This window comes from Neolamprologus multifasciatus, chromosome 18 (genome assembly GCF_963576455.1).
Source record: "Neolamprologus multifasciatus chromosome 18, fNeoMul1.2, whole genome shotgun sequence".
NCBI lineage: Eukaryota > Metazoa > Chordata > Actinopteri > Cichliformes > Cichlidae > Neolamprologus > Neolamprologus multifasciatus.
In genome coordinates this window covers 21,639,109-21,663,287 of record NC_140456.1, presented here as the reverse complement: position 1 = coordinate 21,663,287, position 24,179 = coordinate 21,639,109, and the positions used below count along the sequence as shown (strand labels likewise).

Below are 24,179 nucleotides of genomic sequence, written 5' to 3'. Positions count from 1 at the left end.
CCACCAAATACAAATTTAAAATATCATGTCACATTTAAACTCCAACTCAAGTAACCTATATTCGACAACAGCATAATAAAACAGGAAATTATATTTTCTGTGTGCCACCCAAATATTCAAGGGCCTCCATATGGCCACCCCTATGTAGAAAATCTGGAGACACCCCTGGTGACTGGTAAAAATAATTATTTAATGTTTTACTACAAATATTAACATCTTTGAGATTAGTTATTTCAGAATGAAATCAGTTTGTAGAACACTCCAGATGTAGTAGATTACCACTGGACATCTGTTTATATGATTATTGCCAGTTGGTCAGTTCTCCGTTGCTCTAGTTGTGTTTCTCTACTTCTTTTCTTTCCAACACAAAGCTTTAACTGTGTTTTGGCATTCATGGCTTCAATTTAAAAGATGCTGATGTAGAGAAAGGTGGAAAATCAGGAGGATAAGAGGGGATATTAGATGTAACAAAAGATGTTCTAATCCAAATTTGTCAGTGTTTGTGTTATAGTGAAAACGAATATTCTTCCTTTGTGTTATTTCATATCGTCCCAGCAGGATCTTTAGTCAGCTAAAATGCAGTCACAATGAGACCACAGACAGAAAGATATACAACTTTTAAGTAATATCTTAGTGGAAGATCAATTTCAGGATGCTACCGTGATCATTTTCAGGAAAATCTTGGGTGTAATTTCAAGTTAATTTCAGTTTTATCCGTAACAAATCACAACAACAGTTGCCTCAAGGTGCTTTATCTTGTGAAGTAAAGACCAAAGAAAAACTCCAACAATCAGACAAATCAAACAAATAATTTAAATACTGACAGACTGACTTTAGACAGCGTTGTGATGCAGAACAATTTGCTTTATTTTTTTTTCATCTGTCATCTGGGAGAAAACAAATCCAATGAAAGCAGGTGTGACATTCAATATTTCTCTGGCAATATGATCAGATGAGTCATCCACAGACTCCATGAGACGGATCCCTGTTGCCCCACATTCAAGCTTCACAACCGGGAGACATCAAACTGAAACCATATGGAGGTCCTCTACTTGGAGAAGTCCTAATATACTGTTTTAAAATTTGAATGGTTACTGCTATGACACTTTTAAGGGCCTCAGCATAATGTTTCAAGCTTTGTTTCTTTTCCATATTTAATAGTCGCAATTTCTTGTTTTTTTCACAGTGTAACTTCTAACTGAAACAGGACACATGAAACATAAGGAGTCGAGGAGCCAATAGTAAAACACTTATTCTTTTTTTTTAATGCAGCAAAATTTTAAAATAATATATCTTAATAGCGCTCAGTAAATGCTCACATAAGTTTATTTTCCTGTTTTTCAAGTTCGTTTATCTTTGATTTTAATATTTATTTTTAAGCTTATTAGTTAACAGATATTCATTTTATTGGATATTAATTATTATCAGACTCAGTGTCATCCTGGTATACGGAGTCTTCACAGTTATCACTGGTGTAAACATCGTCCTCTGTCCTTGTTGCTGTGTTGGTGGTCGGGGTGTTCACACTGGGAGAAAAAGGCAGGAGAAGTTCATCTTAGTAAAAACAAGAATCCTTTGTGGAACATTATACTCTAGAAGTCACACTACAGCTATAGTGACTCGTAACAGACACAATAACATGGGCGTGTCATCATCTCCAGGTTTCCAAGATGTGATGTGAACAACGTTGAATGAGAAACAACAAACTCACCACAGTTAATTCACACTTCTTCTCGCACGAGAAATTACTGAGGAAAAAAAGAGACGAGCTTAAGAGGAATAATAAGCTACACTGGGAAATGCATGTGTTCAGTTTTTATTTTTGTTTTTATGATTATTATGAAGCAGCAGTTAACAAATCTGAATGAGTCTTTGTTATAATACACAAAGTGTCTCTTTTTCTGTACATTCATTGCTTGGTCTGCAAACTCGTCCATCAGAGCTGAGCAACCAAACTTGGCACACGGTCACATGTTGGGCCCTGAAGGGTCTTATCTATATCAGATATTGCCTAGCAAACAACTAGCAATGGTCTAAATGTTTTACTATTATTTTTGTTTATTTTTATATACAGTATGATACAATTGTATAACATGACACTCATACGTCTGAATGTCTTACCACTGTAAAAGCATGCATAACATATTGCACATTTTATTCTGACCACACTCTACCCTTCTGTACATACCACTTGCACTGTGCTCATTAATCTTTTCTTTTCTTTTAGTTATTTATTTTACTTGTGGGAGGCCACAAATTAAGAATGTCATTGTTTGGTGTAACCATTGTTTTATAGCATATATGAAAATAAATTTAAAAAAAAAATACAATTTGTGCACCTATAAAATCTTCTGAAAGTAACAGTTTTAGTTTATGATAGTTGAAAGTTGAGTTATTCACGGGATCAACCAGTACAAGCAGCTGGTTAAAAGCATATAAATATATAGCATTTTAACAACACCTGCTATTCTTATTTTTTGTTTAACATTTCTAATTGTGATTAAATAAATATGTTTTTGCTGAAAGCATAAACAGCCCAAACAATCCTGTTGCATGGACAGGTACTAACAGTTAACACAAGAGGAAACAGCTAGCAAAATGTAAATCGTTTTTTTTATGGTTATGTTTTTAAACAATGATATTCAGAAGTAACACCTCATGAACAAAATATATTAATATATAAACAAAATTTTAAATGACATAGTTGGATTCTACCTTAATGCTAAACTATGAGACTTCTGGCTTTAGCCCATGAAATTCTTTTTGAGTGGTAGAAACAAACTAAAAAATATAATAGTGTGTAACTATCATTGTTTTAGGTATAAGATGATACGTACCCATGCCAGCGTTACTTCCAGGGCAGGGAACTAAGGATAAATGAAAAGTGTAAAAGCAGCTGTTAGAATTGACTCGTTATACAAATTTAAAAATCAGAGTAAATACGCTCCTTGAATTTTGTTCCCACCTGAGTACGTCCTGGGCTGGCAGAAGGTGACTTTGCTCCCGTACTTTTCCACAGGTGCCGCCACCACTGTGTAGACATCCCCACATGTTTCCTCCTGGATGTCACAGTACATGCTGCCTGCAGCTGCCATACAGGTGTAGTTTGCTCCGGTGCCATACAGCTCCACTGTGTGATTATAGATCTGAGGGCCGAGCGAACGCCAGTATACCCTCAGGGTGTTGTTGGTCCTACGATAGAGCTTGACGCCCGTTGGACAGCAGGCACCTGTAAAAGAGTGAGTGTAGAGATGTGCTTTTGTAAAAAAAAACAAAAAACTTTTTTAACAGTGTGAAGATTTCTACTTTTCCCTCCACTGGATGTGAAAATATTACAAATGTGTTTGTATTTATCGATCCTCACTGGAAGAGAATCCACGATATTTGCACTCTGACTTCTGTCCTGTGCTGCTGATTGCTTCCAGGTTGACGCTGTAGTTGGTTCCACAGGTGATGCACCCCATCAGGCAGTGGGTGTCTAGAGTGTGGCATTTGGCATACCCTCGTGGTGATGTCAGGGAGGTAATGAATGAGCGAGCTCCAGTGCTAGGTGACCAGGTCACATTGGTCATAGCCTGGGTGACCTGGGTCACGTTCACAGACATGGGGCAGCAAGGGCCTTAAGGGAAGAATGCAGAACAGATTTAAGTATGAGAGGATTTTTAGAATCCTAGATTCAGTACATGTCATGCCTCCTCATGAGAAGCATACACATTGGTGTTTTGTGTATAAACTTGAGAACTAATTCATTTCATTTAATGAATGACAAAAGCTTTTGGCAGATGTATTCTGAACTGTTGATAACCTTAAAAGCAGAGATCAGCTTTAGCTCGATGCAACTTTAGCATATGGCTCAAATTAAAGTTGCTGTTTGGTGGACCAATTGTACATTTTGTTGTGGGGTTTAACAGCGTAACCAATCAGACTGTCATACCTGTTTCCAAAGTTTTACTGAATCCTGGCAGACTTTTCCCCACAGCTGTTGTGGCCACTGCTGTAACCTCGTAGACCGTGCCGCAGGGCAGTTGAGTGAGCACACAGGAGCTGTTCGTCGACTGGCAGCTTTGTCTGTCATAGCGTCCAGTGGCAGTGATGGTATAATTCGTGTTGGGGGTGTTGGGTGTGGTGAAGAGGATTCTGTATGTGGAACTGTTGGTCTGAGTCATATTCAGGATCTCTGGAGTGCAGGGAGCTGCAGCAAGACACACAGAAAAGAGGCGGTCACTTCAAAATTACAGAGATACAAATGCAGAAATACAGAATGAAACATTACTGCAAAGGAAGAAATAGAAAGTTTGGAAAATGTACTGATTCATACTTGTAATTCTGTTCACATTTGTAGACAAAATGTGAAGCAACTGGTATTTCCTAGTAGCTAACTTGCCCCATAGCAAGAGAAGAGAAGAGAAGAGAAGAGAAGAGAAGAGAAGAGAAGAGAAGAGAAGAGAAGAGAAGAGAAGAGAAGAGGCTTTCTCCTGGTGACCCTTCTAAACAAACCATACTTGTTCAGTCTTTTTCAAATTGTGCTGTGATAAAGTGTAACTTTTAAGATGCTTTGGATTTTTTTAGTTTCTCTGAGCGATGCACAGTCTGAGCTTCGGGTGAATTTGCACACAATTTGTGTGTGTTTCATAAAAACAGTCACTCTTCAGTGTTTAAATTACCCGTCTCATGTGTTTGCGGCTTGCAGGTGCGGTTGCATCCCCGTAAATCGCTGCAAGGTGTCACAGTCACAGAATAAGCTGTGTTGCAACTCAAATCTGAGAGCGCACACACCGGTGCTGTGTCGTTGCAGTGGATGACGTCTTTAGTCTGTGCTGCTGTCGTCTCATATAGTTCAGCTCCTTTGACTGGTGTCCACATGACTTCCAGGGTCTCCGTAGAAACCAGCTTTATCATAACATCCAGTGGGCAACAAGGGACTGAGGAGGAGGCGGAGAGAAGAAACTAATTAAAAATAATTTAAAAAAACAGGCAAATAACCACACACTGTGAGTTTCTCTTAGTTTGGTCATAAAACTGCTGTAGCTTTAAAGTTGGGTTATACATTTTGTCTGCACTTCTTATAGGAAAAGTTGGCTTTTCCTGTCATGACAACTCAGGTTTAATCATGAAAATGACTTTTTTCTTAAACAATAGCAGCATAGTAGTTACTTCAGAGAAGTTTACCTTTAGTTCCGCAAAGGACTTTTGAAATGAGGAAAAAATCCCATAAGAAACAAGCATAAACAAAAGCACTGGCCTGATCCTATAGGATGTGATTGGATGGATAGTGCTGGGTTGGAGTAGACTGTGTTAATAGTGGTGCTGCTGTATATGTGGGTGCTTTTGTGTGAAAGTCATACTGGTAGTGTAGTTGCGGACGTGTCCATAAGGGCTGGAGCCGGCCTGGTTGTAGGGGAATACAGTAGTGAGGTAGGTGTAGCCACACATGCAGGAAAATGGGCAGGTGGTTAAACTGGTGTTACAGAACGTCTCCACTCCATCATCCCGCTTTATGAATGCCATGTAGTACTCCACCAGTGGCACTCCGTCCCACATCACGGAGCAGTTACCCGCTCTGGGCTCCTCCACCCAGATGTTCTCTGGCGGACATGGGTCTGTCAGAGAGAGACAATGGTCATCAATGGTCCTTGAGTAATAACAGTAATAGACTTCACATGTCAAAGACTCCATGTGATAATTTGTCAAATATGCTTATTGGTTTTCATTAGGAGAGCTTGATGATCTGGTCACATCTGTAAAAGGCTTGTGGCTAACTCGTGGCTAACAGCTAAATTAATTCAAGATTATTCTTTTTTTCACTAAATTCACAAAGATTTAGCACAGGTCAGCTGATCACAGCCTGAACACTAAATCTGGAGCAACAGAAATTGTGTTTTCATTTGTCACAAAAAAGTTCCAGTTGCGATTCCTTTTAGTACCACTTGAGGCTGGTTCAAAAACTGAGCCAATCCCCATGGACTCCCATGATAAAATGTTTAGTTTTACAGCAGATCACAGGGTGGTTAAAAGAACAACAACAACAACAATAGAACTAAAACACAGCTAATTTAGTTCTTTGTGACATTAATAGATCTCAGGAGCAGGATTTCTCAATCATGTCTGTGGTTTTATGCTTGATGACTAATTAGTTGTCCAGCCTATTCAAGAGTTTTGATTATTGAAATTCTAGTATTTTATTTCAATGCTACTGAGAGCAAATTTCAAAAGTTTTGAGAGTTCTTTAAATGAATAATAGTATAAGACAAACAAACATACATTACGAATGATATACCCACATGTTATGTAGTTAGCCGGTTGAGAGGGGCTGCTGGGTCCAGCATCGTTATAGGCTATGACATAGACTGAGTGGTTTTGTCCACAGTGCGCAGGATTAATGTAACAGTAACTGTTTTCTGTGGAACAGTTTAGGCCATTAGAGGTCCAGACGAAGTAGATATTAGCACCCCTCACTTGTGACCAGAATACAGCAATCCCAAGAGCCCGTCCTGGAGTCACCTGAACGTGAGTCACATCTGGGCTCTGAGGACCTGGAAATGAAACCACAATGAAATCAATAACAGCAGTCATGACTGGTCCTCTGGTATGGGTTCAAATTTTTGAGAAGGTTTCTTACGTGTAATTTGACAGACAGTGACATCATCACCAGTGCGACCCTCAGAGTCCCATGCCGTGCCCTTAATACAGTATGTAGTTCCTGGTTCAAGGTCATCAAACTTCATCGTGGTGTCAGTGGTGTTGAGTTTGAGGCGGGTGTTGGATCCCTCTCTGATGATGACCAGTGTGTAGAGAACGGCGTCCTTCACTGGGTCCCAGGTCACAAGGATGGTGCCATTGGTAGGAGAGGATGTGTTCAAGTTGGGAGCCGTTACAACTGCAGATGTGATCAGGGGGAGAATGAAGAGTTAATGGGATTAATGGGGAATAAAAACAAACAACAAACCAACAAAGGGAACTTACTTCTCCTCTCCCTGTTCCCATTTCTTTATTAGATATGAAATAGAAACTACTTTCCTGTTATCCTGTTACATTCAGTTACCCTTCAGGATGCGAGACAACCTAGTTCTCATGGTTTCTCTTTTCACTTATGAAACCACCATGGAGCAGCGAGTGGATACAGTTTCCACCCTCGTGCTAGTTGCAAAGACTTGGGCACCCATGACAATGGGCGGTGAAATGGTAAGCCACTATTGCCAGTGGAGTGAGATAACAAGTTATTGTTCTAAGGAGGAACAGAAACCTGTGTTTCACTCTTTATAGGATGATTACCATCTTTACGGTAAAGTGGAACTAGAAGATAGTTATAAGCAGTAATAAGTGCACTGTCAGTCACACCCGACTTGGCCCTCTAAAAATCAGCTGATGCTTTTGTACTGACGGCATCCAAATTTTTACTTTAATATTATTCAAATTTCTGAGTTACATGACCTCAAGGTACAACATTTCACTGCTGAAAATTATATTTAACTTATGCTTTTATTTTACATGGAACGGTCCGATTATTTCTTCTAATTTAGCTCGTTTCAGATATTGACGTACCTGTCCTGGCCTCTGTGGGGTAGGATGGCTGGCTTCTCCCGCCTAAGTTGACGGACATGACGCTGAGGACGTAGTCTGTGTATGGCTGGAGCTCCACCATGGTACCTGGAGAGCTGCTCACAGTGCTCTCCTTGAAGAAATCACCTGTCTTTGACTCTGCCCTCAGGATGTAGCTGGTCGCCCCAGATACCTCTGTGAACTCAACAGTGATGCTGTCGCTGTTTTTGGAGTAGGCTTGCCCAATGCTGGGTACATCAGGGGCTAAGGAGCAGATGGTAGAGTCAGTCAGATAGATTCCAAAATAAAAGCTTTTCTATTTATAAGAGAAGTACAATGTATCACTGAAATACAAAACAAACAAACAAACAAAAACCATCTTTTGGGTTATTATCTCAAGATTTCTACCTACTAACATATATTTCTTAAAAAATAACTCAAATTTGAGAAACTAACTTTAAATTTCAAGTTCCAAATATGAATTTTGAGACAATAATCCAAACTATAGATTTATTGGTGACAACATGTTTTTCTTTTTCAGACGCAAAAACAATTTTCCATAACAACTCCTGTAAGAATGCCATCTACAATGTTATAGATGCAGCAGTTGACCACAACCACTAAATTTAAGTGCAGTTCTCAATAAAGTCTCCTTTTTACATTATAGTTTACTACATGTAAAAAAAAAGAAACATTTACATTCTTACATTTATACATATTTATTCACATGTTACTGACAATTTGCACACTAAGATTTTATTTGATAATTCTGAAATGACTGCATAGGCCTACAGTTTATTATTTCCTCACATTTTCAGAAAAGCCTCTTGAGGCCTGAGCGCTTGGTTGGAGTGGGTTTCAAATGTCTCTTTAATATTCAAGGTTAGTTGAGTCCAATAAATATAAAACTTATTTCTATACTAAAAGCCAAAATGTAATGTCTTCAAATGAGAACACGGCGTCTCAGGAGGATAACAAAAACGATTGTGTTGTCTATGGAAATATTGGAAAATGTGCAGCATAATTTGAAACAGCTGAAAGAGTTGTCTGAAATGTTTTTCTGGCTGTTCCATGTAACAAAGAGTGATGATATAAAAAAGAGAAAAACAGCAGAAAAAATGTAACAAGAAAATTTTCACTTTTAATTAAACCATGTTTGACCAAAGTATTTTGGGTATTTCATAACTATTAAATAGAACTATTTAACAACAACACAGTACAAGTAAAATGTTTGCCCAAACTATCTCATTAATATATGCACTAAAATAAATAGATACTTTTGTTCATTTATAATGCAAAAATTAATTACATTTACATTTAAATTGTCCATGTATTTTCTTTTTTTACACAGATACACTGTAAAATGTTACATTGACTGTTACATTTCATTCTAGTCAAATGAAATATACTTTATTGTTGGTGTGTAATCAGTTGATACCAAGAACATTTTTATTTTCTCACTATATGAATAAATAAACCTTTGATTTTCTATATTTTAAGTTTTATGTTACTCAAAATTATTGCTTCGTGTTTATTTATCGATAAAGGTTTGCCCCTTTCTGTTTTTTCTGATGTTACCAACCTGTCGTCTCCTCAGTCTTTGCACTGCTGAGCACTCTGAGATTATTGTCCATAGCTTCTAACTGCATGGTGTACACCGTGTTTGGTGACAGGGAGTTAACTGAGCCCATGACTGTGTTGCCACCGAACTGAGCAAAGACGGGTCTTTCCGGGGAGTTCTTGGGGGTTGCTGTGATCTTGTAGGAGCTGGCACCAGTGTGGCCGCTCCACTGCACTGTCATGCTCTTTGATGTCACCGTGAACACTGACAACCTGATGTCTGAAGAAGATAAAGCAGAAAGTGTGATTAAAGGGGAATGCGATTAATTTACATCTTAAAGTATCTCAAATATGAAAGAAGCTCTGTTACCATTTTGAGCCATGCATATCTGAAAGTGAGAAAAAAAGTCAGTTTAATGAATGAAACAATGAATGATCTTGTTAATGAAGGTCAGGAAATACAGTCAATTAAAGACAAGGGTATCCTTCCAAAGATAGTAAGCTTCTGCTATTCCACATTATATCCTGAGGCAAATTATGCCCTGTATCACATTCTCAGAGCATGAGAGGCAGCAGGCTGCACATTACCTTCACTCAACACAGATTTCAGGACTGGTCAGTGCAGGTATTTCTTTCAGGTCGGAATGAATTTGTCTATTGAGGTACGGCTGGGCATGCCGCTCGCACTTGTTGAAAGCCGTGATACTCAAAAGGGCCTGTGTTCATATGTCTCAAAAGTCCTCTACTCCCTATCTGGATTTATGCAGCATGCACAATATCAAAACATTTTGCCTTTGATGTGGAAAACACTGTAAATTACTTTGGTTTAAGTTAACGCTGAATGAGAAAATAAGAACATCTTACCCCACTGAAGGTCAGTAAAAACAAAAGCTTCAGCATCTTTAACTGCACCGTTCCCATGCCCTCAGTGTTTTTCTGCTATCCACTGCCTCGAGGTGAAATGCCTGATGCTGTTTCTCAAACTGATTTTCGGGAAGCAACTTGGTCTTAAATTTTTTACTTTCTTCTCTTTCTTCTACCTTCCTCTCTCTCCAACATGAAATGACAGGTGTGTTATTGTTTCAGCAAATACCAAAGAGCCCACAGGCTGTAACTCCTCCCCTCAGGGGTGTCTGTCTGCCTCTTGCCTATCAGACCTAGACAAGGAAGCTCACCTTTGTTAGATGACAATGATGATGATAACACTTGTATAACAAATGAATGTTCATCTTTTCTAGTCTTTATGCCGTGAGTTAAAAAAAAATAAGCACAATACTTTCCTATATTACTGAAGATCTTATTTTTCCCTGTGAGGACAAAAGAAGGTTACAGTATATCATATTCCACTGAGGCGTGGCGTGCTCTTTTGTGGGAACTGACCTCAAACTTTTAATTTAGGACAACATGTCTTATCATTGATTCCGAGTATTGTCAGCAAATGCATTGCACAACTGAACGCATAATCTGATATGATTTGCGTCCACATTTTTCTTTTCTTATTTAGTAACATTTTTGGTCAACTTATTTGTTAAGGTAAAAAAAAATTGATATACAGTTCACCCAATATAAAAGTGCTCACAACAAAACTCCACTTTCTCTACCTCAACCCGTCAATTTAAAAGACCATTTCTGACCTGAATAAAAAGCACATAAAAACCCTACTCCAAATGTGAGCATATCTGCTGAGAGACATGTCTGGGGCTGGGGAGAACATACATGAGTGCATATGACAGACGGGGAAACACAAGGACGGAACTGCATGATTGGGATCCGGGGAACAAGGAAGTGAGAGATGGGGAGAGGGGAAGATGTAAACACAGATGACACAACAGACACATACTGGCGAGACATAAGAGGAACATAATAGACAAGAAACTAATCTGGGGATAAAAGGAAACTGCAGAGTATGGAAAGAATAAACTCATGACTACTTAATGGAACCTAAATCATCATTATGATACAAAAAACACTCACTTGGACTTGAATTTCTTTGAACTGTTCATTTTGCCGGCTGGAATGATTGTAAAGCATACATACTTGATTTGAATTTCTCTGATTCCCGCAGGGTCAAAAGTGCATATTTAGGCTTAAATATATACATCCACCCCCACTAGTATTTTGTTAAACGTCCCTTGCAAGTTGCACTTCGAACCGATAATTTTGGTTGCCATAAAAAACCTTCTGGCATAATTCTGGCCAGATATTCAACCACACTTTTTGGCAGAGTGGAGTTGAGTTTTAAAAGCAGTTCACAATTTTTCCGCCCGTTCCAGATCAGGGCTTTGGTGGTTCCTGAGTTGTTCCATCTGAACCAAATACGTCTCGTCTGAGGGTGGCAGTTTGGGTCATTCCAGGCCTTAGCAAAGTGGTGACACATCTGATTAACTTATGCTTAAGAAAAATTATTTGAGGTAATGAGCCTGGAATCTGCAGTTGTTTAAAAATGGCTCCAAGAGAGATCTTCCAAACTAAATCTTCAATTCTCCTTAGATCGACACTTAATTCATTTGGGTTTTCCCATTGTTCAGAGCAACTGGTCAATTCACTAAGTACCGTCAAACAAATAATTTTATGCTGGCAAAAAGAAACTAACAGTTCTAGTAAACCATGATTACTTATAAAAAACTTAACAGGCCTTGGCCTTGTCAAGTTAAAAGACACCATTTAACCTTCAGAGCCACTATTAACATTGAGTGTATGTATTTCAACCTGTAAGGATAGTTTTGACCTTGTGCAGTTTAGAGAAAATCCAAAATAAATTCAAATGTACAACAAATTCTTACTTTTAAAGTCAATAAAGATGGGTTCAAAGAAATCATTAAAAGCCTAAGATTGCCATGAAATTCATGCCCATGATAAGTATTTGCAAACTTGTCTATGGAGCTTGGAAAGAAAAGCGTCTGGACTTCTTTAAGTTTCCTTGAAGATGTTTCACCTCTCATCTGAAAAGCTTCTTCAGTTCTAATAGTAATTGGTGGAGAGTCCAAAATTTTAAGTCTTATGGGAGTATTGCAAACCTCTGATCATAAACATTCAACTTAGTTTCTCTCCTTATATTCAATTTGAACACTTATGCCCCACCTCTGCAGCCCACCAGGAAAGCTTGCCCCATAGTTTGGTAACCAGTGGTCTACACCACAGCCAACTTCACCTACTTTGGGAACAACAGTTCAGGAATGTTGCTTGGACACTTCTTTTTCTATGATTACGTCCAGAACAACAATGAAATTCAATATCTCAAAACAACAAAAACTGAGCACAGTCGGGCACCAGCGGGCTGTAGCAGTGACAGGAAAAGAAGCACAAAGCTGCCTAATAGAAACTAGAAGTAACAAGAGACAGTTTCTGTAGCACCTACAAGCCAGCAGCAATGGGCAGTAACACTGTCAGATGAGGACAATAAGGAAAAGGACAAAAGTCGATTTGAACTATAGACAGGTTTTGTCCTGAAAAACAATATCACCTGACACAGATTAGATGTGCCTCCTTTTCCATGTTGGTGTGCATCCTTCTAGGGAAGAAAGTAAAATAATAGAAGCAATACCAGGGTGTTCAGTAACACATAGCATTGTGAAAAGATCAAGTTTACATTTATTGCTATCTCATAAGAGACATTGTACTGTATCATTAATGATGGCTTCACTATGGGATCACACGGTGTCTTACAGTAATATTTGAACATATTTTGGGCACTAGTGAGAATATAAACGTTATTCATCCACATAAATTTTTGCTGATGTTTTAGTTTTTTCTTTTATTTATTCAGTTTTATTTAATTCACGGGTAAGATTTGAAGGTTTTACTCTGAGACTGAAGTGATCTCACTTTTTCTGTTTAAAACAACACAAAAAATAAGCTCATCAGGTATCCTATGAACTGGCAAATGGATGAAGGATGAACTCCTGGTGTTTCCTTCCACCTAGTGGTTGCATGTGGTGCCGTTTCCTTTGTAGTTGAGCCATAGCCAGATCTGTAGATAGCCTCCCTGCCATGCAGTCAGTGGTTGACTTTATGTTGTGAACTAGGTATTCCACTATTTCACTAGAGAAATACGTGTTTTATTTTACAAGTGAGGCTGTTTTTTGTTTTTTTTATGTGGTAGAAGTCTACTGCGAGGACCAAGCGGTGCCATCTAAGGACTGGATGCCACTGGACGTGCCTAGAAAGGACACTCTCAATCTGAAGGCCACCTGTTTCCTTGGAGGGTAGTAGGATACAACGATTTGCAATTTTTTTTAAAGGATTAACGTCTTTACTGAGATCTCAGGACACTTTATGTTGCTACTTTTTTTTCCTTTTTGGGTCAGATCTGATTCCACTTAACACAAAAACTGATGCATCTAAAAGCAAAACTGTGACTAAAGACAATTCAGATAACTTGAACACTTACCAAATACTGAATACGAAGTGCACTGAACTGAAATGGACAGCCTACTTAATATATTTATGGACACTTGAAGTGATATATTGGACATTGTTGAAGATTACATGTTGAAATGATTTAAATGTTGTTCATGTTGAATACACTCAAATCACTTTTTTCCTTTAAGTTGTTGTCAGTGTCTCATTCTTCTTTAAGTTGAGTTACCACTGCCAGTCTCCTTACGATCCTAACTGAACCCAACAAGAGGAGATTCTCAGATATTTGTTTTTACTTGACTTTGGATGACAGATTACTGTGGATTTGACTGATTTTGACTACTCAGTTAAAACGGGTGACAGAAACAGTTAAAAAGGGTGACAGAAACATGACATCCAGGCTGCGCCTAGAATTTCTGTCCATAAAAATTACGAGCAGAATTGGTGACAAAGGGCAGCCCTGGTGGAGCCCATCACCCACCGGGAACGACTCAGGCTTATTCCTCGCTATGTGGACCAAGTTCTTGCTGTATAAGGATTGAATGGCCTGTAGCTATGGTCCAGATACCCCATACTCCTGATGCACGTCCCACAGGACACTCTGAGGGACATGGTTAAATGCCTTCACCAAGTCCACAAAACACATGAAGACTGGTTGGGAAAACTCCCATGCACCCTCAAGTATCCTTGAGAGGATAATGAGCTGCTCCACAACCAGGACGAAAACCACATTGTTCCTCTTGTATCTGAGGTTCGACTAACGGACAGACTCTGCTTTTCAGCACCCTTGAATAGACTTTCCCAGGGAGGCTGAGGAGTCACTGTCATTGCCCACATGAGCTTTGAAGTCTCCCAGTAGGACAACAGAGTCCACAGGTGGAGCATCCCGCCCAGGGACTCAAAGAAGGCTGGGTACTGTGAACTGTCATTTGGTGCATAAACGCAGATGACAGTCAGGACGCAGGGAACAAACCCACTTTTGAACTGCTCTTTGTCTGGTCCCTTACTCAGGACCATTTTGCCATGGGAGCCCCAGACAACATAGCCCCTGGAATCCCTGACACACAACTGCTCCACCACGATAAGATAGCTATTCGCTGAGGGGATCAAATAAATTCACAGCACAAATTCCTGTTATCATTATGCAAGGGCACATGAATGTATTTTGTTGAGGCTGCCATATAGTGCCTCAAATGGCCTGTCTGGGTAAATTAAAAAAAAAAAAAAATCAAAAAGAAGACAGAGAACCTGCCTTGCACTCAATAAAATCCTGAAGCTAGTCCGACCTCTCTAGCCACTGTTAGCTCTCTCCTTGCATAGATACCCAAGCCCGGGTGGAAAACATGGCTGGGTGATGGTCAGGAGGAAGTCCTAAACAGAAGCCTCCCATACAGCAACAACCCCTTCAGGTCTCATCGTCTTTCCGCAGTGTGAAACCCATCCACTGAGGAGAATACTCTGGTTATTAACGATTCTGTTTTGAGACATGTGAGACACCAGCAACAACAGTGAATTATCTTCCATGGGCCAGACACTGAAGGAACCCTGAAACTATTAGCTAAAAATAAATGTGAATTACCTAAATTATAGTTCACATTCAATGAAATTATGTTACCTTATTTTGGAGATGAAAATTAATATTAAATCTGTGTGCAATCTTGCCAAAACAAAGTTTTCTTTCATCCATTTGACTAGGAGTAACATGTTTACCCAAACGGCATCATTAAACTGCTGGTTTTCTGAGTGGTGTCCTAAAAACTATGTGGGCTTCATAGATAATTGGGAAACTTTCAGGGAGAAAATTGGTCTTGATAGGTGAATGATGAACACACACACATATACATATATATATATATATATACATATATATATACATATATATACACACATATATATACACATATATATACACACACATATATATATATATATATATATATACATATATATATATATATCCACACACATAGGCGCATTAGTAGGGTTGCAACATTTGAGTAGATATTTGATAAGACTGGTTTCAGACACTTATTTTTAAGCTGTCACAAACAAGTATTACGGACGGTGGAACAAACTCTGAGTGGTTAAAACCTCCGTTTTTACATATTCATACCACTGGTATGAAATGTGTACTTTCCCTTCATGTGCTTTACCCTCATAGTCTCTCATCTCTTTATTTCTGTTGATGCAAATTTTGCTGAGTTTTGGATTTCTTCTTACCAGTCTTGAAAAACAAAGTAAAAAATATAGTATTTTTACATGTCAATATTAATATTGTCACTGTTTTAAGAATATTCTGCAGCTGAATGCGGATCACAGTAAAATATACTGGGATATGGTCATAAGTTGAGGTTGTTAGGCAATCATGGCAAATGCATTCATTATTTTTAATACAATGAAACACTGAGCTCTTCTCACCACTGACACTTTGGAAAGTTTACAAGGACTTGATTCACAGAAGTCAAAGCATACCTGATTTAAAGTGGGCTGATCTCCCTTCTGCTAATCTCTGGTAGATTTCGCAAAGATTAATATCAAATATTGATTGAGGATGATAGCCACGAACCCCTGGATAATACTGAGACACTGACTGATACACTGAGGAGGAATGGCATCAACATGAACTTTAAATCACTGAGGTAAATAAGAGCCTGAGTGTCACTAACACATAAGCAGACAGAACAATCGGAGGCAGAGATTATAAACAGGAGGTAAGTGGAGTTTGATTGCAGGTGTTTCAGAAAGCAGAGTGAAGGAAACATGTGAAGGCCACAGCTTGAGCGCGAGACAAACAGCATTGTTGAACTTTTTTTTTAACATGTTTTTAACATGTTCAACATCTGTGCATGCTTCACAATGATCGAAACAGACTTTTCTTTGTAGGTTACATTCAAATGTTTTATTTGTGAATATGTTGTTGGGGAAAACTAGTTTCCTGTTTGGCACCGGGAGAGAAGAAAGAGAAACAGATGCTCCCGAAGGACTTGGTTTAGAAAGAAGCTTTAAGTAAGCTGCACATTTGCATGGTTCAAATGAAAGTGTTTTCAGTGTGGGAAAATGGTTGATGTACTGAGCTACATCACACACTGAGGTTTCTGTGGTTATTTTACAGCAGAGTGCCAAAAATATCAATCAGATGATCTAATGTAACTGTGGTTTAACAGCAACATCACATCAGTTTGAGACTGCAGGTGGAACAAATATCTGCAGCCTTCAGACGACTGCAGAGACCTGCAACTATCAAGGCTTCACTTTAGCTTTCTAACTGTTGTGGATTACAGAACTGGTAAGAATAACTAATTAATTTTATTCCATCTGCCTCACAGTTAAATAAATCTTCAAATATTGGCTTCATTTGTCATGGTCATGCATATTACAAAACTCTACAGATAATTTGTCCACGTATACGTTTAGGAAAAATATGAACTAACTCTGTGTAAAAAAAACAATTTAAAAATTTCTGAATTCTAGATATATGAGAACAGTTTATGAACACATATCAGTATTTTGTGTTCAGCAGTTCCTGCAGGTTGTAGCTGCAAGTGTTTTCATGAATTTTTGTAGTAATGAAATAAACTGTCTGTCCGTAACTTTCAGAGATGAACACAGTTTGAAACACAATCCTTCATTTCATCTAGATTTAGGTGTTCAACTCACTCTAATGCTGCACATACATATTACTCATTTAATTTAGGTGCCAAAGGAAACTTTATTTTTGAATTGCTTTGTGTTTGTTTAGACACTGCTGCTGTTCTACATACACAAATCCAAAATTATTATATTTTACTCCTAAATAAAACGATCCACAAAGTATTTACGATGTCTTTACTTTAAAATACTATGGAGGAGGAGGCATTTCAAGGGGAATAAACAGTGTGAAGTGTTTGGGTAGATTTAACTTTTCTGTCACTGATGTTTCATTTTACACAGAACACATTTTGAGTCTCAGCCATGTGGACACAGCAGAGAAACTTCTTCTATTTGGCCATCGGTGAGATGAACTTTATATCACCTAATTATTTTCTTTCGTAGCTATACTATTGGCTGGGTCTGATTTTGGGGGGATCATAACCCCCCAAGCCCCCTGGAAATTACGCCCCTAATACTAACAGAGTTTGTCAGAGGACTCCGGCAATCAGTGTTCAGTTCCTTAAAGGTTTTCTGTTCTGTCATTTAATTCTTTTCTTAATTTGGTATGCTGTGTTCAGTTTAAGTTTTTATTGTATCCAGACAGGAAGAGCTTATCATTTCAGAATAATGAATTCTAATTTCTTTTCTACAGTCACTTCTTTGTCTGCATCTTCAGCTGTTGAAGGTCAGTCATGTTTTTTAAACTGAGTTTCACATACAAACACACTGTGTCTGCTTGCAAAAGAGTCTTTAATGCACCTTGAAGGTGTTTATATATAAATAGTGTTTATATATAAATATATATAAACACATACATTGAATATTTTACAAACAAACAAAATTTGTTTTGATAGATACAATATTTTATAACTTTTATTGAAAGCATAGGACAGCACTGACTTAATTAGATGCAGAATTAAATTAAAAAGGATAAAGCAAAAAATAAAAAATAAATACATAAATGAAATAAAAAAGCACATTTCAAATTAATTATTAAATTCATTAATTTATTGGATGTAATTGACTTTGAAAATGAAAAATCACATTATTATAAAAAAGTAATTAGAATTCAGTAAAAGGACTAGATGTTACAGTCCCTGATAATGCATTGCTTTAGTTGCTTGAGGGATGGCTGTTATGAAGAAAGGCAGCCCAGAAACTTTACCAGCAGCACACATCGTTGTGTGCCTCAACTTTCAGTCTTTTACCCAAGCTAATCTGCCATTTTCCTTCCTTGGTTAGGTTTAGGGATTAGAGGTCTGATCTAGCTTATCATATTAAAATTTGGGACACATCGTCAGTAGTGGACCTTGGATTCATTGGGTGTTTCGACCATTATCACTAGACACCCTCATCCAAGGAGGCCCTGCCAGGGTTGATCAGGCCCGTGAGTGTGTCAATGGTTTATGTTAAAATTGTTATTTCTCTTCTTCTTTCTTCTGTTTAGTTTCCTACAGTTTTCTTCTATCTATTCACTGCAACTGAGAAATATTTATGGAGCCTAACTTCTTCAAAGGGATAGAAAAGGTGATAGAGAGAAGTAAGACAAAAGGGACAAGATAGGAGAGAGCAGAGAGGAGAGCCGGAAGGGGGCGCCCGATCTGGCTTCCCACACCTCCCCGCCGAATCGGGCTGTACGCTCTACCTCCCCACTGCCTCCCAGAAAAGGGGAGAAGAGCAGAATATTTTCTTTTCTCTCGCGGTTAGCTGACTGCCTTAGCTGCTCAAGTGATGTCAACCCTTTTTAACCATAGCCAGAGAAGCTTAAATAAAATAAAATAAGAAACACAGAGTGTAATCTTCTTTTTCTTTTGTCAGATGCTCAGATAAGATTAGTTAATCCTGGGTCAGCGCATTGCTTCGGAAGAGTTGAAATCTCCTACAACAACAGATGGGGAACAGTCTAAAAAACTAAATTAAAATTTAGTTTTTGTAGCTTTACATTTTTCTAATCTAGAAAACTCTGCTCTGCTCCAGAGTCAATGAGAGCTTGCTGGCAGCAAGGGAAGAGAGAGGATAGCAACGTAACTTGTTATTCAGTCACTACCTGCAACAGGGCGCTCTGCTCCTTGGTTATATGTTGAAGCATCTCCTTGTGCCGCTCCAGCAGGTCCACCTGCAGTGATAATTCCCGCAGCACTGGGGTTGAGTCTGCTGGGTTCATTATGTAGCTGGATTGTTCTGTCACAGTGGGTGGTTAGTAATCGAACCCAAGCACAGGACACTTTGCGAAAGAAAACACAGAGTTTATTTACAGTGAAAGGTAAAGGTAAATATACACAGCTCTCCGACACTTTGGCTTCATGATAAGACTTTCACGGGTCCTCCTCACAGTGTGATAGTCCGTAGCAATGCAAAAACACACTGATGACCCGTGCTTAATTCTGTGAACCCTATTTATACTCCGTACTCGTGCTCCAATTTGTGACTCCAGTCTTGTTCTCCGATATGTGGCTCCGCTCCAGTGACTCGACACTCTCCGCTCCCACTTCCTGACAACACACAAGCACACAGACATGTTAGCAAGAATATCCACAATTAGTGAGGTTTCTAACACAATGAATCACGGCCGTACTGATGAAGATTAACTCAACAATCCAGCGTTGACTGGAGCTCGGTCGCACTGCCAAATAGGTGGCTCAGAAGACTGTAATCAGAGCGGCTGATGAGCGGCAGGTGTGGCTACCTCCAGCGCCGGAACACTTTTGGGTTGAGAGGTTGCAGGACAAAACATCTGGGAGCGAGAGTGTAACCAAAATCACAGAGACAAGGAAAAGAGGGAGACACAAACAAAACTCACATGGAAACAATGGGCAGGTCAGCCGCAGGACTGCCGGACCTTGATAATTAGGTATACCATCTGATAGTATTAAGATTTAACAATTTAGCTTTCATAAGAGATTGATTCGCAGCTCAATATGTAGAGTGAGCAAATGAATGATTATAATGATGAATTTATTACACACTAAATAACACTCACAAACCAAAATCAAAACACAAACTAAGTGAAAAAACACATTTTATTTATATTAACTGGTAGTCACAACAATGCCCATCTATACAGGAGTTTTCCTTTTGTGTCTGACTGGAGTCTGACCTGAGTGAGCTTTAATAGATAATTGTTAAGGAGAATTTAGTTCCAAACAAAGGTGGGATTAAGTGTAAATAAAAACAGAATGCAATGATTTGCAAATCTCATAAACATAGAAACACATCCTGTGTTTACACTGAGACCATTTTAATAAAAAATATTCACTCAATTTGAATTTGATGATAACAACAGATCTCAAAAACATGGACAGGGTCATGTTTACTACTGTGTAGCAGCCACATTTATTTTAACTACAGTCCATAAAAATCGAGTAGACCAGCTGCTGGACTTATGGGAAACTGAGGATTTAAGCTACTCAACAGTCCCGAAAGTCCCAACAACAGTCCTGTTTATCATGTTTTATTACTTAATGTGTCATAAAGGTCCAGACTGACAGGCCAATTCATCACCAGAAATCTTCTGCTACGAAGCCATGTTGTTCTAATAGATGAGATATTTAGATATTTTTAACTACAGTGGCACTGGCACACACTGAAAGTAAAGTGTCTTCATATCACATTAAAACAATCACATAGTTTTTTTAGCCTGTTTTATTTATTACAGCTTCTTTATTTGTTGTTTATTTTGTTCTCAGATTACCTGCTGGAGCCGAGCATTTCTGTGACGTCTCCAAATGGAGGACTGGTCGAGGTTCCTGAAGGTGCAGAGATCATCAAGGGTTACAGCTTCATCATCACCTGCAAAAATGATGAAAACTATCCTGGAGGAGTTTTCAATCTCATCGTCTATGGCTCCAATATGAAACACGAAAGTCTTTTAAATTATCTGCCGCTTATTGGCTAGCTTAGCGTTAGCATGCTGTCTGTGCTGAATCTTCCAAAGAGTCAAAGTTGTGTTAGCAGCACAGTGCAGTTGTTTCTGTCCTGGGTCCAGTTTCCACTTTAACATCAGGCCCTTGGCCTTTTGTGTAATAAAATATAAATAAAATGTTCATGTCCACGCTGTAGACTGTGACATTATTATTCCAACGAACTGAATTACTGCAAACCAGTTCTCTACGAGAACCATTTCGCTTCAGAAAAGAAGAAAGTAAACATGAGAAGACTGTCAACAGCTGTCCGAGCTGTTTAAGAGTCATACGTAGGACCTCCAGTGACTTCATGCTAAATCCACACTGACTGCTTCATCAGCCCAGGACTTTTTTTTACATTTTTACATGATGTTATGTATAATTTATACGCATTATACCAAGATTTGGGCAGTGTTGTTGACAAAAGGTGAATTGTATGATTGTTAATCACATAGCTTTTGAACCTTGGGTCAAATATAACTTCAGGAGGTGGAAGAGCATCTGCTACAAAATATTCACATTATCACCAAAGTGTGAACTGTGACAGGAACATTCAATCATTGCTGTAAAAGAGACACAGGAACAGGGAGAAAATACAAATAGCTCAGAGAAATCCAACAGCTGCTAAATGGTTTGAACCAGTAACCATCTGTGAGGAAACACCACAAACCACTGAACCATCCAGAACAATCCTGTATTTTTTTTTTACCCACTGTATTTAAACCAAAATAGAGAAGATGTGTTGTTACTTTTTGAATCATTTGTAATCATGAAACGAGGGACCTGAACAAATACACAGGGAGTTCTTCCAGCCATAAGCTTCAGGTCAAAATGCTGAACCAGCATAAATATTATGCCACCCATGGTGACTCTTACATTTTATGTTTCAAACACTGGTTACAATGTAACATAAAATGCTTATTCAGTAAAAGGACTAGATGTTGCAATCCCTGATAATGCATTGCTTTAAATGGAGAAAATCTTGAGGGATGGCTGTTATGTGGAAAGGCAGCCTAGAAATTTTACCAGCGGCACACATCATTATTCCTCAACTTTCGGTCTTTTATCCAAGCTAATCTGCCATTTTTTCCCCTTAGTTAGGTTTAGGGATTAGAGGTCTGATCTAGCTTATATTAAAATTGGGGACACATCGTCAGTAGTGGACCTTGGATTCATCGGGTGTTTCGGCCATTATCACTAGACACCCTCATCCAAGGAGGCCCTGCCAGGGTTGATCAGGCCCCAGGGTGTGTCACTGGTTTGTGTTAAATTGTTATTTCTCTTCTTCTTTCTTCCGTTTAGTTTTCTTATATCTATTCACTGCAACTGAGAAACCATACTTACCTCTTTAACATTTATGGAGCCTCATTTCTTCAAAGGGACAGCTGTATGCTCTACCTCCCCACTGCCTCCCAGAAAAGGGAAGAAGAGCAGAGGGGAGAAGAGTGGAAAATTTTCTTTCCTTTTCTTTCATTCCTCCTTTTGGTTTCACTGCCATGAGGTTAACTGCACAGTCCCCAGGAGGCCCTGAGACAGCTGTATCAGGCAACCAGCAAAATTTCTAATGTTATGTTTTACCCTTCGACGCCCCCTGTTGAGGCACGCCCACCACGAGTTGCTCAATCTTAGCTGACTGCCTTAGCTGCCCAAGTGATGTCAGCTCTTTTTAGCCATAACCAGTGACTGGTCCTCTCAGCAGTGTTAGCTAATTCTCTTATAGCCTGCCATTGCGCCTGTCCTCTGATCCCAATCTCTCTAAGCCGTTTTGCTGTTGTACTGGCAACAAAGCCCCTGCACCCCACTTCCACCGGGCACACCTTGATCTTCCAGCCTCTGTTCTCTGCCTCCGCTGCCAAGTTGGCATACTGCAGCTTCTTATGGTCAAAAGCTTCAACCTCAATTGCTTCCTCCCATCATACCGTCAGCTCAATGACGTACACAAGTTTTTGGGAGTTAGACCAAAGGACGAGGTTGGTCGCATGGTAGTTGTTACGATCTCTGTGGGAAAAATTTGCCTCTGCTCCAAGTCCACTTACATCTGCCAATCCCTGGCACCCTTCAGCTGGCCTAGGTCTGGGATTGAGGGGCTTGTCCTCGGCTTATCTCCCAGCATCAGACAAATGCTGATGAAAACTGACGCTCCTCTTGGTTCGTGAAAGGTTGAATGTTGATGGATTTTCTTTTGCACTCAACTTTCTCAGCTAAACACCTGAGAACCTGGTTGTGTCGCCATCTGTATCTGCCCTGGGTAAGGCTAGTTCTACAACCAACCAAGACGTACTTGAGTGTGGCTGCTCTTCGCAGCTTAGTAAGTTGTTGCTTTATTTCCTCCTGCAGGACAGTAAGTCCCTCCCTTTCTGTCTCACAGGCCCTCCTCCACTGTTTCCTCAATTGTCTTCTCTCTTTCACTAATCTGTCAATTTCCAACTGTCTCCTGGACTTTAACTGGTTTAAAGGGTCGTTCTGCTGTCTTTGACTGTTGTTCTTTACCCCAAACCGCTCTGCCCCATAACTGTAGAAGATGGTTCCCAGGTTCTCCAACTTCCTTTCAGCTGAAAACTTTTGTTGATCTAGTATAAGAGCCAGTTCCGAGTCAATGGTTTCCCACTCTCTTTTACACAGGGAGCTCTTCCGGCCATAAGCTTCAGGTCAAAATGTTGAACCAGCATAAATTTTATGCCACCCACGGTGACTCTTACATTTTATGTTTCAAACACTGGTTAAAATGTAACAGATAAAATGCTTACATGTAGTTGTTGATTAAACTCAACAAAATCTGTCATTATATGGAAAAAATAAGCTAAGTAGAATTTTTTTTAGTATGTAGGTCAGCATAAGTGAATTTTGGTTGGTCAATGAATGCTGAACATCCTTATAACTGTTCCTGTGACAGTTAAAATAAAGTTGTTAGTTTTATATGTCTCTGTAATAGATTAATGTTTAATTCAGTTCATTTATTTGTTTTTATTTTGGGTTAAAAATCTCTTGGATAAGATAATAAAAAGTATAGCATTGATTAAAAAACTTTGTTAAAGTTGTAAAGTGCTGTAAAGTTTGTTTGAGGTAGAGTTTGTAATGGTCACATGACCAGAGTTTGGCTGAGAGCACAACCATGGCATTTTGGGTCAGAACTAGCATGGGGACAGAGCTACAGATGCGGCTACAGCCACAACATTTAATGTTATTTAA

General features: G+C 39.0%; 1 protein-coding gene across 2 annotated transcripts; it reads right to left on the bottom strand.

Moving 5' to 3' along the window:
- Positions 1-843: 843 nt before the first annotated feature.
- fndc7a (fibronectin type III domain containing 7a) lies at positions 844-20,941 on the bottom strand. 2 transcript variants are annotated; one of them, XM_085141585.1, is made up of 14 exons: positions 9,964-15,295; positions 9,470-9,488; positions 9,122-9,379; positions 7,543-7,803; positions 6,620-6,877; positions 6,282-6,533; positions 5,346-5,600; positions 4,665-4,922; positions 3,935-4,192; positions 3,365-3,619; positions 2,966-3,229; positions 2,838-2,867; positions 1,712-1,748; positions 844-1,526 (listed from the first exon to the last, which is right to left on the bottom strand). In XM_085141585.1, the coding sequence occupies exons 1-13, from the start codon at positions 10,018-10,020 to the stop codon at positions 1,717-1,719; spliced, it is 2,457 nt and encodes an 818-aa protein (XP_084997711.1). In that variant the 5' UTR covers positions 10,021-15,295; the 3' UTR covers positions 844-1,526; positions 1,712-1,716. The 2 variants fall into 2 exon arrangements, with proteins under 2 accessions (XP_084997711.1, XP_084997712.1); XM_085141586.1 differs by lacking the exons at positions 9,470-9,488; positions 9,964-15,295 and adding an exon at positions 19,136-20,941.
- Between the last annotated feature and the right edge of the window lie 3,238 nt (positions 20,942-24,179).